This window comes from Cryptotermes secundus, unplaced genomic scaffold (genome assembly GCF_002891405.2).
Source record: "Cryptotermes secundus unplaced genomic scaffold, Csec_1.0 scaffold816, whole genome shotgun sequence".
Classification (NCBI taxonomy): Eukaryota; Metazoa; Arthropoda; class Insecta; order Blattodea; family Kalotermitidae; genus Cryptotermes; species Cryptotermes secundus.
Window position 1 is genome coordinate 3,347,246 of NW_019724601.1, and position 15,923 is coordinate 3,363,168.

At 39.7% G+C, this 15,923-nt stretch overlaps 2 protein-coding genes across 2 annotated transcripts in view; one reads left to right on the top strand and one right to left on the bottom strand.

Moving 5' to 3' along the window:
- The window catches only part of LOC111862504 (regulation of nuclear pre-mRNA domain-containing protein 1B), an 8,312-nt gene extending 1,446 nt beyond the window's left edge, over positions 1-6,866 (bottom strand). The window contains exons 1-5 of the mRNA XM_023847976.2: positions 6,551-6,866; positions 5,280-5,519; positions 3,768-4,024; positions 2,300-2,399; positions 421-596 (exon numbers count right to left, since the gene is read on the bottom strand). Of these exons, the coding sequence (XP_023703744.1) occupies positions 421-596; positions 2,300-2,399; positions 3,768-4,024; positions 5,280-5,519; positions 6,551-6,704 (927 nt within the window). The 5' untranslated portion in view covers positions 6,705-6,866. The remainder of the gene's footprint in view (positions 1-420; positions 597-2,299; positions 2,400-3,767; positions 4,025-5,279; positions 5,520-6,550) is intronic.
- Positions 6,867-6,979: 113 nt separating this feature from the next.
- Positions 6,980-15,923, top strand: part of LOC111862472 (C-type lectin 37Db) — a gene marked incomplete at its 5' end in the record, with an annotated part of 92,461 nt that continues 83,517 nt past the window's right edge. The window contains one exon of the mRNA XM_033750682.1: positions 6,980-7,049. Within this exon, the coding sequence (XP_033606573.1) occupies positions 6,980-7,049 (70 nt within the window). The remainder of the gene's footprint in view (positions 7,050-15,923) is intronic.

Below are 15,923 nucleotides of genomic sequence, written 5' to 3' on the forward strand. Positions count from 1 at the left end.
TGCGGATTTCTTATATTTTTCCTTCTACCCTGAAGATGGAGGCAATACGTTCCTCCGAAACGTCAGTTAACACCACATATACACGGTGCCAGATCCCAGAAGACTGCTTTCTTCATAGTCACCGCCGTGAAAGCCTCAAATCGTTCATTACAGTGTTCGCAAGAGCCCTCAACCACTGTGAACTACCACTCTTTTTTATAGTCATCTAGTTTTAAAGGTCTGAGCATACTACTAGACTAAAAGCGTTCTTGTTACTGGGCAGACATATGGGAGGGAAATGTAGGCAGAGAAATCTGCCCCGGATCATACTGACTCCAAACCTAAGATGTCTAATACAGAAGTTCAGTATCTAAGCTCTAAACCATCAGATAACAGATTCTCTTTATAGACAACCACTTGTTTAAATGTAAACATTTTCACCTCTAGCCTGTGTTCAGCTTGGGCAAGCAAGTCTTTCTGTGCCTGAAGGAAGTCCTTCAGCATGGTGGTGAGCTTCTTGCGATACTCCATCTCTGAAGCGAGTCTACTGTTATAATCTGTCAACAGCTGCACAGCTTCATTCACTTGAACTGATAACTTCTCTGCTGATGCTTTATCTATAAGCAAAAGAACTGACATAAGCAGGCGCTGACATGTCAACCCTATAGAAGCAGTGCCGTGTAAAAATATAGTATAGTAGTTTGTGGTTAATGAAATCGTGTTACAGACAGCCTCTATTTTATATAACGGCTTGGTTCCACAAACCTTTATTTAAGTCAAATTTTACATGTCAGATATTTTCACAAGTATGTATGTTTGTCATAATATATACTTTTATATGGCACTTTACAAGCAGTAAAAATAATTTAACATTAACATTTGCCTAATGTTAAACTTGATGTGTGCAGTAAATAGGGGTACAGTGGCCTCCGTAGTCTAGAGGTAACGTTCCCACCTCACGACTCGTAGTACGTGGGTTCAAATACCCAGTGGAGGTCGTCGAATTTTTAAGGGCGGTAAAATTCAGGGAACAAGTCCTCCGGGAGGGACTTTAAGCCGTGGGTCCCGTGTTGTAGCTTTACGGCACGTAAAAGAACCTCATATCTCCAAAGGAGGTCACTGAGCCAAATTAACGGACGTTTCCTGCCCAACAGCAGTCTCTAATACCTCTGGTAGATGGGAGAAGCATTATAGATACCTCTCAGCTAGTAGAGCCGGTCTCGCTGGCTGGGCGGGACTGATGGTAAGCACCAGTACCGGTAGGATATAGAGACTGGTAGAAATCATAGAGGGAAGCACAATGGACCAATACAGGTCTCAGTGCATGGGGAAACCCACCCTCTCCAATAACTAACTAACTAAATAGGGGTACAATGAGAGGTAGCAGAAATAAAAATATACAAGGAAAATAATGGTAAGAATGTGAACAGTGACATCTTTTGTGGCCATTCAGTCTCCATATAAAAGAACAGATAATAAAAAATGAAACTGTTCTGTGATAACACAAACACAAGTGTTATGCTACAAAATAGGCCATTTTCGCATATAGTGGAAAAGAAACAAAAAAAATTACAAAACTCTTTAAACAGATGCAAATAAGAATAGCATTTCAAACAAAAAAAAAACAATAAGAACATGCTGAAACCACACCTACAAATAGGTAGATATGATAAAAATGATGGTTCCAGATGAAATGTACAGATTGCACACTAAATTACATACGACAAACAAGCTGAACATTCTGTATCAGATATGAAGAGCACATACAGGCAATTATGAATAACAGCAGTAACTCCGGATATTCAAATTGCACATTACGTACAGGACACACATACGGGAGTATAACTGATACAAAGAAAACGTTGCAAGAATTAAACACCAGATAGTGACACACAATATAAAAGGCAGACAGACTCCAACTTAGCACTCACTCATAGTGGTCTAAACACGCAACACAACAAAAACAGCCACCCACATAAAGTAATCGTCCAGAACATTAACACACATTATATTAAAAAAAAACACTAACACAAGACATTAATACATGTTACAGATACATGAGTGCATAGATGGGACTGCACATCAAATATTAAAACAAGAAACAGAAGCACACAGTTTCTGCCACCAATTTTTAAACACCTGATGATGACTGATGTTGGTTGAAACATGTAATGCAATGTACAGAAAGTTTTTAATAAGTTTCAGAGAGATGCACTGCACATAAGATAGTGAATCAGTGACATCTGTTGAATAATAAGTTTTGCTACACACATTAAATCAGGAAATAAAAATCAAAAGAACTTTCCACTACAAACATTACCTTCTAGTTTCGAAAGAAGTCCAATTTCTGAGACCTCCGGGGGTAAACTAGCAATCTTTTCCCTGACAAGTGCATCACTGGATGCAGAATTTTCTAGATCCTGAAATGAACAAACAAACTTTGACAGTCTGTTATGCAATATGATGAGGAGCTACACAATAAACTTTGGATTACAGGGTTTTTGATCTTTCTCCATCATCCGGTATTATAAAGAACACATTTTGGAAGCTGATCTGTTTTGGGGATGTGAGACACCTACTCTGTTAGGTCTGTTAGCGAGATCTAACCCCAATCACTGCTTTAAAATTCCATATTCTGTGACAATTAATTTACCCCTCAAAATTAAAAATATGGATTTCACCCTTGCAGTATTGGGAGACTTAAAACCCCTATTCCAGACTATAAATGATAAGCAACAGTTCAGTGTCAATAACAGGCTACATTACTAATATTTTTTTTTAAGAATAATTTATAACTTTCTAGAAGTTTCATAAAAACAACCACATTTTATTTAAACATATATTTGTCCTATACTTCAACAAGCAGCAGGAAATGATATAAGGGGGAGAGGAGGTAGAGCTCCATTATTCTTAACCTTGGCACCAGAGGGAGAGTAAATGGTCAGCTTTATGTCTCAGCCACTTTACTTCAAGGGAAAGAGGCTTCAGTATCAAATGGATAGGAAAGTGAGTGAGTCCTAGAGCCAGTCTGGACACAGTGGAAAACAGAAAAATCTCTTGCCCATCCCAGGAATCAAACCCAGATTCATCAGATGTCTAGCCAGTACCCTAGCTGCTACATCAGCTGGGCTATCTTGGCTGTTTATCATGACAGAAAAGTACAAAATATTTCAGTCCGAACACCCGATGAACTTTTCAGAAATAAAATGGTTATTTAAACTTCTGTGTTAACTGTCAAAATGTTATTCAAAATAAAATTATTCCAGTGCCAAACCACATCCAAAATCAGCAATGATATGAATCCAATACCTGATACACATGAGAGGAAAGCGAGCAGATAAAAGATGTCTCAGAACCAGAGCATTAGCCATCAATTGTTGCTAGAACATCAGTTGAAATTTTCAGATATTAGTGTCAACTAGTGTAAAACCTCTTGAAATACTTGTAGCAACGAGAATTTGTCAAAAATGAACCTCGTCAGAAGTATGTAACATAACACAAACATCTCTACATTTACAACGAGGTACTGAACTTGACAGAATAACAATATCCGCTAAGTGCTGTTACTATTTAGCGGATCTTTTTTGGCACACTGTCTCAGGCACATTATTCCTGCTGCCATCTTCTGCTCCTGTCTGTAACCACTGAATCAATAATGACAGACACTGAATCACTGGCCTTAAAAGTGCACAGACATGTGCACCCTTACACACATACACAAATACATATGCATGCGACAATATGCACAAAATTAAGGGCCATCTTAACTACTGATTTGCTCGTCTCACCAATAAAGCCTTAATGAGTTCTTCAGGTTCCGGAGGGTCTCCAGCGGGAGTCCTTGGTGACAGTGTCACATGCAACTCCTTCATCCCATCTCTCTCAACTTCTACTTCTGTCTCGGACTTCTTACGCTCTCTTATCGGAGATCTGGACTTGCCACTTGCCACTCTCTTGGGTGTCTTATCTACTTCTGGTCTGACACATTCAACCACCACCTTCACTTTTTTTTTGGGAGGTGAGCCCTCTCTTTGAGTTGCTCCTTCTGTTTCAAATCATATACAAAATCATAAAACGAATGTTAAGACTGGCTAATTTAAGAACATCTTAAGCTCAGTGAATACCTACTGGTTGAAAAGTAAATGAATTCTGATGCCAAACCATTTAAATCTTCTATCAATGTATACACATCTTAGAGCCTAATATGAATTGCAGGTTGCACGCAATGAAGGAGTCTGATATTCCTCCAGCCCAGCCATGCTGCCAAGGCTTGCACTCCCAGTGGTACTAACAAGCCTGCCAGCCAATCAATCACAGACAGCACCGACCAGGTCATAGCAGATGCTGGAGATATTCCCTTTCCTATACGGCCATTCCCGCCACTTCTAAAAATAATTTACAGTCACATAGTTTGGTTCCTCCTTTTTTTAACACTGCAAACCTAAAACTCTGTTCTTCTGTCCAAGGCATTAGAGGAATACCTTACCCAGGAAATAGTTCCTCAATTATCCTCACAAGGCTGAGTGGACCCCATTCCAGATCCATTATGTCTCAGAAAATCTGATAGCGCCGGGAATCGAACCCAGACATCTGGATCTGTAGCCAGGAACTCTGACTACTAGACCACGGAGGGAGTTTACTCATTCCTAAAATATTTTAGAAATGAAAATCAAGACAAAGTTTGAAGAATTATATGAACACAGCTTATTGATGCATACACATACAATTTTCCAGTAACACATGTGTTGGTGTGTTATGAAATATTGAAATATATTTTTGTGTCCTGACATGAATGGTTTCGAGATACTACTTTAATGAGTAAACAGACATGATTCTTCTCCACACAGATATATATAGCTGCCTGCAAAAGCTGGTAAAATTCTGACTATGCTGTTTCACATGTAAAAAGAATCCAAAAACCCCACTCAAGAATTTGAAGATCTATACTATATGCATTTCAAATCCTATAGTAAAAAATATACAAAGTATGTAAGATTTGAGATTTTCATGACAGTGACTATGAAGAATGCCGTCCTCTGGGATATGGCGCCATGTAGATCTTGTGCGAACTGACATTTTGGATGAACGTATTGCCACCATTTCAAGGTAGAAAAATCTGTGAGTGAGGAACCAGCGTCAGCAGGTGGCTGCACACCTCCTCACAACGGTTCCTTGCTTGCAGAATTTTCTACTCTGAAATGGTGGCAGTACATTCCTCCGATACATCGGTTCACACAAGATCTATAAGGCACCACATCCCACAAGACGGCATTCTTTATACAAAGTAATTCGATACATACCCAAACCTCGTCTGAACTCCTTTATGAGCTTTGGTTCATATACGCCTCTTTCTTCCCATATCTGCAGAATCCTTTCAATACTTTTTCTAGTTTTCTCATCATTTTCAGGAACTGCCATACTTTCAAATGCCTTCCTGAGAACATTTCCAAACTCTTTCCCAAACTCTGGACCCTTCTTCTTACTGTTTTGGATAACATCATTTGCCAGATACATAAATGTTAACTTCCTATTATCTTTAGCTGTGGAGAAAACACAAGATTAAATGCTGCCGCACCGCTGACTGCACTAATACCATACATACAAAGTGCACATATACATACACACTCACATTACCTCTCTCTCTTTCCTTTCTTTTTCGCTCATACTCATATCCTAGCCCTCACCTTCCCATTCTTTCCAAAAGAAGAAATGTAACTGGCAATAAGATAAATTACAAAAATTCATTAAGTCATACACTTGTGTAAAGCGCTACTAAGAAGTTATATATTTGAAACTTTGGGCTAGCAGACAATTGACCTTATTAATGCATAACAAAAAACATTTCACATGCAATATCTAACTGCTTACATACTCAAGAATCTTGTGTACATACATGCGACATAATTAAGTATGAGTATGATGCAATCTTAGAACACAAGTTAGATTTCAACACTATACATCTTTTCTTTTATTGCTAGTGGGGTGGGACTAAGTCCCTTGTATTGCGGCCATTTCTGGCCTATTGTACCAGCCCCAGATGATGGGTGAGGGTGATTGTGGAGCAATTGGTGGAATGAAGATTGGCAGAGGAAACCGAAGTACTTGGAGAAAATCTGCCCCAGCGCCACTTTGTCCACCACAAATCCCACTTGAATAACATGCTCGTACATAAGCTCTTCATCACACGAAAAGGTGTTATAAAACTTTTTTTTATTCGAACTATTATCTGAAAGAATAGTGAAATACTGATCAATGTCAATTTAGCAAATTACCTCATGTTTCCGTTAAATATGTTCACAGGATGCAAGGAAACCGACTTGAGTAAAACTCTGGTGGGAACGTAATTGCTTGCCATTTTAAATCGCAACACGGGGAATGGGGCCCCGAAAACGTTAATTTTACTTCTCTGATGTTCATGTTTTTTTATCCGTTATCACAAAATGATAGTGTAATGTACTAGCGGTCATTAAACGAAAATTATTATTCAAAATCATCGTGCACCTGTTAAAAATATTTGTATTTACATGTAAATAAACATACAAAATTGGATTACTGCTTACTGATAGCTTACCTTTCTGAAGCTCCCTAAACCAAACTTTTACAATTGTGGCATGATGTTTCCTATGATGTATCAACCACAAGGAAAGTGTCTGAATGCTCTGTTGTGAACTGTTTAGGTCTGCTAGCTTTTTTGATAAAGCACCTTCTGTAAAACCAGCCATCATCTCACGATAATATTCTGGAAACTGTTATTAACTAAATTACGATACTCCGTTGTTTTGATTATTCGTTCCAGGTATGTCTAACAGAGTTCGTCAGTATAAACAAATCTTCATTCACAAACCTGCACACTCGAGTTCGATTTCGATTACAAACCGGAATGTAGAAAGTTTATATCTTCATCGCTCGAAGCGCGACAATCACATCGCGTTTATAATTGTAGGCGGGAAGTGAAATGGTGTTACTAATTTGAAGTGGGATAAATTTAAATACTATATAAAATGAAACATTTTCAGCAGTTCCGTCTTACAGAACCATCGCCACTAGCTTCAGTGAGGAAAATGGACAAGGTAATTCAACACATTGTCACATTTATTTCAAAACCTCGTGAGATTGATATTTCACGATTTTGAGGTTACTGGCGGAACCTGTTTAATGTTACTTTTGCTTCCATGTAGTAAACCTTCAGAAGTTTAGACTGAGCAGTGCATTTCACTCAATCACTCACTCACTCATGCAGCTGAGCCCTTCTTGAGAAGCCGTTAATTGTGCAGCTACTCAAGAACTTCCCAGAATTTTATGGAATCTGAAGGTTCATTACAATGTTCACATGAGCCTTCCACTGGTCCCTATCCTGAGCCAGATCAATCCAAGCCAAACCATCCCATCCTCTCTCTCTAACATCCCTTTTAATATTGTCCACCCACCTATGTTTTGGTTTTCCCAATGGTCTCTTTCCTTCTGGCTTCCCCAACAGTATCCTATATGCATTCCTCTTCTCCTCATGCCCTGTCCATCTCATCCTCCTTGACTTGATCATTCTAATTATACTTGGCGAAGGGTACAAGTTATGAAGCCCATCATGCAGTTTTCTCCAACCTCCCGTCACTTCATCTCTTTTTAGTCCAAATATTCTATTCAACACCCTGTTCTCAAACACCCTTAGTCTATATTCCTCCCCTAATGTCAGAGACCTAGTTTCACACCCATACAGAACCACAGGCAAAATTATAGTTTTGTATATTCTAATTTTTATGATTTTGGACAGAAGATGAGAAGACTGAATTGTAGCAAGCATCACCCGAGTTAAATCTCCTCTTAATTTCCTCCTGAATCAGGTTTTGATTTGTTGTCATTTCCAAATATCTGAACTGTGCCACATTTTCAAAACATCTGTTTCCTATCTTTCTATCATGAATTTGCCCGGCATTTTGGTGCTGAGACAGCAACATATACTTAGTTTTCTCTGTGTTTACCTCTAGACCAACCTCCATCCTAGTGTCAATTAAAGTTTGTGTATTTTTCTCTATGATATCTATACTATTGGTGAGTAGATTTTCATCAACAGCGTAGACCAGCAGCTAATGTGTCCCATTTAATTTCAGTCCCACCTGGTTTCCCTGGACCTTCATAATGGCATAGTCTAAAGTAAAGTTGAAAGGCAGTGGCAATACAGCATCTCCTTGTTTTAGACCATTCTGGATAACAAAATTATCAGACAAATGTTTACCTATACAGACTTTATTTGTTTAAACTCATTTTAATCAGACTAACTAGTTCCAAGGGTACCCCAAACTATCAGAATATTGTACAATACTTCCCTCTAACTGAATCATGCGCTTTCTTGAAGTCTACGAATAGCTGATGTACTGTCTCATTGTACTCCCATTTTTTCTCCACTATCTGATGAATGCAAGAGATCTGATCAGTAGTTGATCTGTTAAATTGAAACCCATACTGATGATCCCCAATAATTTCATCTGTATACAGACTTAACCTTGAGAGAAGAATATTGGATAAAATTTAGTATGAAGCTGATAGATGTGATATCCTCTGATAATTACTACAGTTAGGTTTATCACCCTTCTTTGAACTTTATAATAATAGAATCCTTCCACTGATCAGGCAATTTTTCCCTATTCCAAATCGAATTAATCAGCTTCTGGATCTTAGAATGTAATATTTCACCTCCTGCTTGAATGAGTTCTGTCAGAATTTGATCACTATGTGGCGATTTATTCTTTTTCAATTTTGCAATAGCATCTACTAATTTGATTTGATTTGATTTCTGGTCCGTCACACTATTAATTACAAAGTAGATAATTTTCAGTCCAGTATGACGTACAAGTTTACAACACTTCAGTCTTTATTCGCCTTACATGTTTCGATTCAAAAGAATCATCTTCAGAGGCGCACCACTATGAGCAGGAAACACTGTCACATAAGATGTTTTAACATTATGCACTTAGGTGAGCACTATTCATAACCTAAGTGCATAATGTTAAAATATCTTATGTGACAGTGTTTCCTGCTCGTAGTGGTGCGCCTCTGAAGATGATTCTTTTGAATCGAAACATGTAAGGCGAATAAAGACNATTTATTCCTCTATACAGGTCTCTAATGTTCTTGTTCTTACTGTTCACTGCAAGCTCATCAATTTTGTCTCTCAGATATTCCCTCTTTTTGTTCCTGAAATGCCTGCTGGTTTCACATCTTATATTGTTCAGATTATCCCCATTTATTTTGCTTGGATCCTGTAACCACTGCAATTTGGCTTGTTTCCTTTTTTTCTAATAATTTTGAGCATCCTTCTTCAAACCATGGCTTATGCTTCTTCAGTTCATAATACCCTTGGCTCTCCTTGGCAGAAATTTTGATATTCTCTCTAATAGTTTCCCAAGCTTTATTAACATCCACCTCAGTGTCCAAGTTTTCCAAAGCCGTGAACCTATTTGAGATTTCAACACAATACTGCTCTTTATCCTCTACCTCATTTAATTTCTTGAGATTGAAGGTCTCCATATGAACTCTGTGCGCTGTTTGTTTGCTCACTGCCAGTCTTTCCCTAACCTTTGCCACCCTGTTTATTTGCTCAGTATCATAATCTGATGCCCTGAATGATCAGACATCAAGTATACTTGAATGCCGTCTCCTGTCTGTCACCCTTGTCACCATGGCATGGCACGTCCTCAGGTTGTGGATGGAGGAGACGCCCCCCCCCCAGTTATGTAGGATAGCGGCAAATATATTCAATAAGCAGTCACAGAGAGCCAACAAGGGTGATTCTCCAGCTTGGGGGTTGGGCGTGGTGTAAAAACTCTTCAATGTAAAAAATAAGCTTGTCACGAAAATTCTACAGAAACCTCGGACCTGGAGCAGTGCATTTACTATTTAAATTCATAAAGCCTCTTATACATGCAAAAGTATGTTTTTTTATACAATTCTGACCACCATTGAATAAATGTAGTACCTTAATTGTTGATATCTGTTTTTTCTTTGAGTTTGTATTACATATTACATTATTGACAGAAGTAATTTTATATTACACTCTTTAAATAGAATTTTGAATTTATCACTGGAAGATTCAAAGTGATTTAATCACATACTTAACCCAGTTTGATTAGTCAGTGGTATATTTTGTTAATAAAGGTTAGTCTGGAGTATAGAGACGCATAAGGAGGTTAGTTACATGTTGCTATATCTTAGTAAAGATAATATTAAAATGCTTATTTAGATCAATAATGAAGGGCTGCGCCATAACTCAAGCGGTTAGTCACTGGCTTCCCACGGCGGCGGCCCGGGTTCGATCCCGGGTCTGGTAAAGTGGTATTTGTGGTGGATAAAGTGGCGCTGGGGCAGGTTTTCTCCGAGTACTTCGGTTTCCCCTGCCAATCTTCATTCCACCAATTGCTCCACAATCACCCTCTCCTATCATCTGGGGCTGGTACAATAGGCCAGAAGTGGCTGCAGTACAAAGGACTTAGTCCCACCTCACTAGCAATAGATCAATAACGAAGATAAAAGTTAAAAATAATTCGTCATTGTGACAAGAAATTGCTTAAACTTGATACTAGCTGGTGTTGAGACAAACGTGGGTGCCATAACTTTTGATAAATTTCAATTTGATCAAAAGAATTATCCATGGTGTACATGTGTCCTTGTTACTCCTATATCACAATTTTACTTAATCCGAAACTACCCATGTATTAATTTGTATACGAAGAAATACTGTAGAAAAATCTGTCAAATGTGGTTGAAAGGAAGAGTGCAAAAGTTCTCCCATTTCTATTGCAACACAGAAGTTAATCCTTCTTGATTTTAAAACTGACATGTCTTTAAGGTCTATTCGTGCCATATGTAATAACATTGACTTAGAGCAGGCCAGGAACAGACCGACAAAATATTTTAAAACTTCACTTACTAGAAAATATTTAAAGAGTTATGTTTGTAAATACGGAGCACGCTGTAGTGTGGTAAGTTGAGGCACTATGGTACAAGCCAGAAGGTCGCGGTTTCGGTTCCCGATGAGGTCACTGGATTCTTCAGTTGACCTAATTCTTCCAACCGCACTATGGCCTTGGAGTAGACTCAGCCTTTAACAGAAATGAGTGCCAGGAATCTTCCTGGGGGTAAAGGGCGGCCGGCGCGTAAGACCGACAACATACCGCCATCTGTGAGCCGATTGTCTAGAAAATAGGGGAGCCGCGACGTCTCACAAAGTAATGAGTCTTCGCAGCTTTTTACAGCGATACCTTTACATTTTTTAATTTGTAATATCATAAATAACAATTATAACTCACCCACGCAAATATTTCAAGTTAACAAGAATACGGTCTTTTGGGATGTTCATGTTTGAAAACTTTCAGGCATTTAAAATTTTATTGGTAAGATATTTGAACAACACTAGATGAAGTTTTTGTATAATTATTCACTTTTAGAGCCCACCGAATTGTCTGTAATCCTATATGAGGAAAGAGGCTCGACATCTCAGTCTGTATAACGCCGGACCACAACCTGGAGAGCCGAGGAAAAGGGTTTCGACTCCCGGCAGTGGCAAGGAAACTTTTGTCTCATCCACCTCCAGGCCGGCTCATAGCCCACCCAATCACGTGTCCAGTGGGTACGGAGGCTCTTTCTCAGAGGATAATGCGGTCGGGATGTGAAGCAGACTACTTTCCTCGAATCAGTACCGAGGTTAAGAATGCTTGGAGCTATCCTCCCACTATCCCATATAGTTTTATGGCGTAATGCTTAATTAATTAAGCACGTCTACAATTTTACCTTCACCTTAGCTATAGATTGAAGCGTTTATAGAACGCAGACCTCATAAGTAGGCCTATTACCCTCGGAGCTTCTAGTATGAAGTAGGTTGGCGTATGTTGATTTTCCTGTCAGATTATTGCATAGAGAAAGTTCACTTGCGGGCCTCATACCCATATGTCATATTTCAGGCATTTTCTACGCGTAGTTGAGGAAGTATCTTCCGCGTTCATAGCATAGTATTAATTTCATTGAGCGAAATTGATGAAATTTATGTAGAAGATACTAGAGCAGGTTCACTCAAGCGGTAATTATTCCGACTTGAATTCCTGTGGTAAAACGTAAAGATAAAGTTATCAATGTGATTAATTAGTTTAGCACTGTCATGAAGACATATGAGGGAGTGGAGGTATAGCTCCACTTTTATTGACGTCGGCACTAGATGGAGGTGAGTGGTCAGCCCCTGCCGCTTTACCCCCTCCCCCCACCACGCTGGTGTAAGAGCCCCTTTACCCATTGGATAGGAGGCTGAGTGGGTCCCAGAACCGGTGTGGACGCTGTGGAGAAAAGAAAAATCTTACAGTGCCGGTAATCGAACCCAGGCCGTCCCGCCCCATACTCAGTTCATACTTCTGCCGGGACACTGCTTATCCCGACTGTCTTCATGGCGCTTCTTGGTTCCTCCATGCAAATGGGACATTATCATTAAACAGGGCATAATCGCTTCCTCCCACATCCTTTTCAATTGTTTCACTACCGTGCAAACACTCGAGGAACCAGGGTAGCATAGTCGGTATAGCGACTGGCTACGGGCTGGACGACCTAGGGGTGAGAGTTCATGTCCCGGTGGGGGTAAGAATTTTCGCTCCTCCATGTCGTCCAGATCTTCTGTGGGATCCACCCAACCTCCTATCCAATGGGTACCGGGGGAATCTTTCCCTGGGGATAAAGCGGTAGGAGCGTGAAGCTGACCACTCACCTCCAGCTAGAGCAGAGGTCAGGAAAATGTGGATGGGTGGACCCCAGAGCCGATCTGGACGATGTGGAGAGGAGAAAATTGTTGACCCTACCGGGACTCGAACTCTGACTTCTCGGTTGTCCAGCCCGTAGCCAGTCGCTATACCGAGTGCGCTATCCCGGGTGTTATGCATGCTACTTTACTCGAAGAATTCTGGCAAGACAGTTGTGTTTTAAACTGAGATACTTGTTTACCTGACGGTGTAAATATATTCACTAAACGATGCTGCTATCTAGATGTATGCTTTTAAATTTCTTCAGCAAAAGTGGACACTGCAGTGTCTACTCAAGCATACTTTAAGTTACAGTTTACTGCTGTCATCCTGTACTCCCATTCGTCACTACAACTCTTAACTGCCTACATATACCTATATCGACAAAACAGCAAGCGTTAGGATTTTGTTTGTAGTTTATTTAACGGCGCTGTCAACAATTCAGACAGACACGTCGAATGATGGGTAATACAAAGAACGAATTAGAAAGGATGTGGTCGTGGCCTAGTTTCAATACGCTGTCCAGCATTTTCCTGGATGTAGTGAGGGAAGCCACGAAAACCTCAGCGATTGATAGCGTCCCGGACAAGGTTCGAACCTAGCATCTCCTATATACATGTCACGAGCCTTAGGCCTACCACTTTGGACAACTTGTGTGCTCTCCGCCATAAATAAATAAATTATGTATATAAGTTATTGATACTTCCTCACAAATGTGTACATTCACAATAGGATACTTAACAGCCATGTTTCCCTAAACAGCATTAACCGGTCTGTGTTTGTAGCTGAGACGTAATGTGTTTCCTGTGAGGTATGGACTGAATTGCTATATATTCTGCCCACAGAGTGTATCTGTGTGTTCCGTATGGTTCTCACATTAAACAGCGACTGTTTCCCTAAACAGCATTAACCGGTTGGACTCTGTAGCGGAGACGTAATGTGCTTCCCATGAGGTACGAACCGAATTAATTTATTACAAGATAATTATGGAGGACTGATCTGAGTGGTGTTTGAATTTTATGCATTTCCTTTAGGTTACTATCGAATTTACCGATCTTGGAACGATACGGGTTTATACACAGGGAAATCATTTGGCAGAACATACCTGTAGTTTCACTATATAGTCATGCTAATCGTGGTACACGCCCGAATTGTTTGGTATTGTATCATGTTCGCCTTTGGGTGTGGCCATAATATGCACCTTGAACTTCCATACTTTGTCGTTATTCGACATTAGTTGCAACAGGGGGCACCTGAAACTCATGTCTTCTTTATATGAACTTGTTTAGAAGCATGGTAACGTTCTTGCTTCGAGGTGTAACCCACTCCTATAGATAAGACTTATTGTGTAAAGTATTACAAACTGTCTTTACTTATCTCAGCTCAAAGACCCAACCTTAAGCCACAATATCTTAAGCGTTTAGTCAATATGGGACTCTGATACTTATTCAGTGGCTGCCCTTGAGGGGTATATGATAGATGCTGGGGAGATTGGTTATCTCACCTTCCCTGGATTTTTGGAAAGTAAATTAGAATGTAAACATGGAGGAAATAATACCAAATAAAAAAACAAACCCCGTGGTTTTAGTCCTCAAGCGAACCGACACTTGTCGACGAAGTTAGTACCAACTTTAGCGGATAGAGGGTGTCGCGTGGTTAATCTCGGTTTTCTAGACCGGAGCCGCTATTTCCTTGAAATAGATTCTCAGTTATCCTCGTGAGGCTGAGTGAACCCCGTTCCAGACCCACTACTTCTCAGAAAATCTGGTAGCGCCGGGAATCGAATCCGGACCTCTGGATCTGTAGCCAGGAACTATGACCACTAGACCACAGAGGCGGCCAATAATACCAAATAATAATAATAATTGAAAGTATTTTTGAAGAAATCTATCCTGAATACTGCAGAGAAATCGGTAAAATGTTCGTAAACTGCTTAAACTTGAGTTCGTAAGCAAATATTTTGGGTGCTCCCTCACCAGGGGATAAAATCATGGTGGCCAACATTGGTAGGGGGAGGCTCGAAGCTATTAAATTTACATTTTTTTTTTAAATTTCATTTCTTGTTTGTGTAATGTGAAAAAATGAATATAAAATGTTGGAGATCGATTACATCGGAGGTTGTATTTATAAAAAAAATTGGTTTTGAAGGGTCCAAATAAATGTTGCGGGCAGAACTGATCTTTGGTGCCTACCAGCCAGATGTAATCCTTGCTTCACACGAAGTCAAATTTAAATTTTATCAAGTTTCTGAAAGAAAAGAGAGAGAGGGAGAGAGAGGCTTGCCAAAGAGAAGAGACAAGTGCACAATATAGTATCTAAATCTCATAAAAAATTCTAAACATTTATATCTCCTTTTCCCAGAATGTCGAACGTGTAGCGAAGTATAAGGGGCAAGAATAACAATTCCTCGTTTTGTGTGAAGTACTTGCGTAGGAGCGAGCCTCTGTAGTGCTGGTTGCTTTGCAGGAGCAGAACTGCATCGTCAGTGGCTGACATCAAGGTCAGTGGTGTATTAAAACATAACAAAGAAAATATCTGGAAACAGTTACGTGTGTGTTCGCTTGGAGTGCTATAAGTCTTCACAACTTACCCTTGTTTATGGTTCATTTTACGATGTTATCAGAACCTGGGCTACTTAGCATGAAATGGTAGGATGACTGATGAATTGCAACGGATTTGGATGGAAACAGTCTAGCCTAATCGAGGTATTATCCCGGCATTCGCCCGGAAAACCCTGATTCAAGATAGTCAGCATCCCTGTCGAAATTCCAAACGAGTACTTCTCGAATATAAGATTTGAGGCTTTCACGGCGGTGACTATGAANGAATATACTTTACCGTCACCCCAACATTTTCGATTTATATTCTTGATTCTGTTATAGATAATGGATCCGTCATGAAAGAGGGATGTAGCAGAAAATTGGTGATAGTTGTAGACCACGTTAGTAGCGCAAACTATATAGTGCCGATGAATGAATGATAGAGCATAATGAAGTTCAAAGAACGTGGAAGGAAGCCTTTGTAGCCCAGTTTACGATATTATCCCGGTATTTGCTTGGAAGAGCTTAGGAAAGTCAGAAATATCGATGCACAGCTGGGATTCGAATTGAGCACCTTCCATATACAAGGCAGAAGCAGTGCCTTCTGAAGCAGCTAGCTCGGTGCGATATGTCA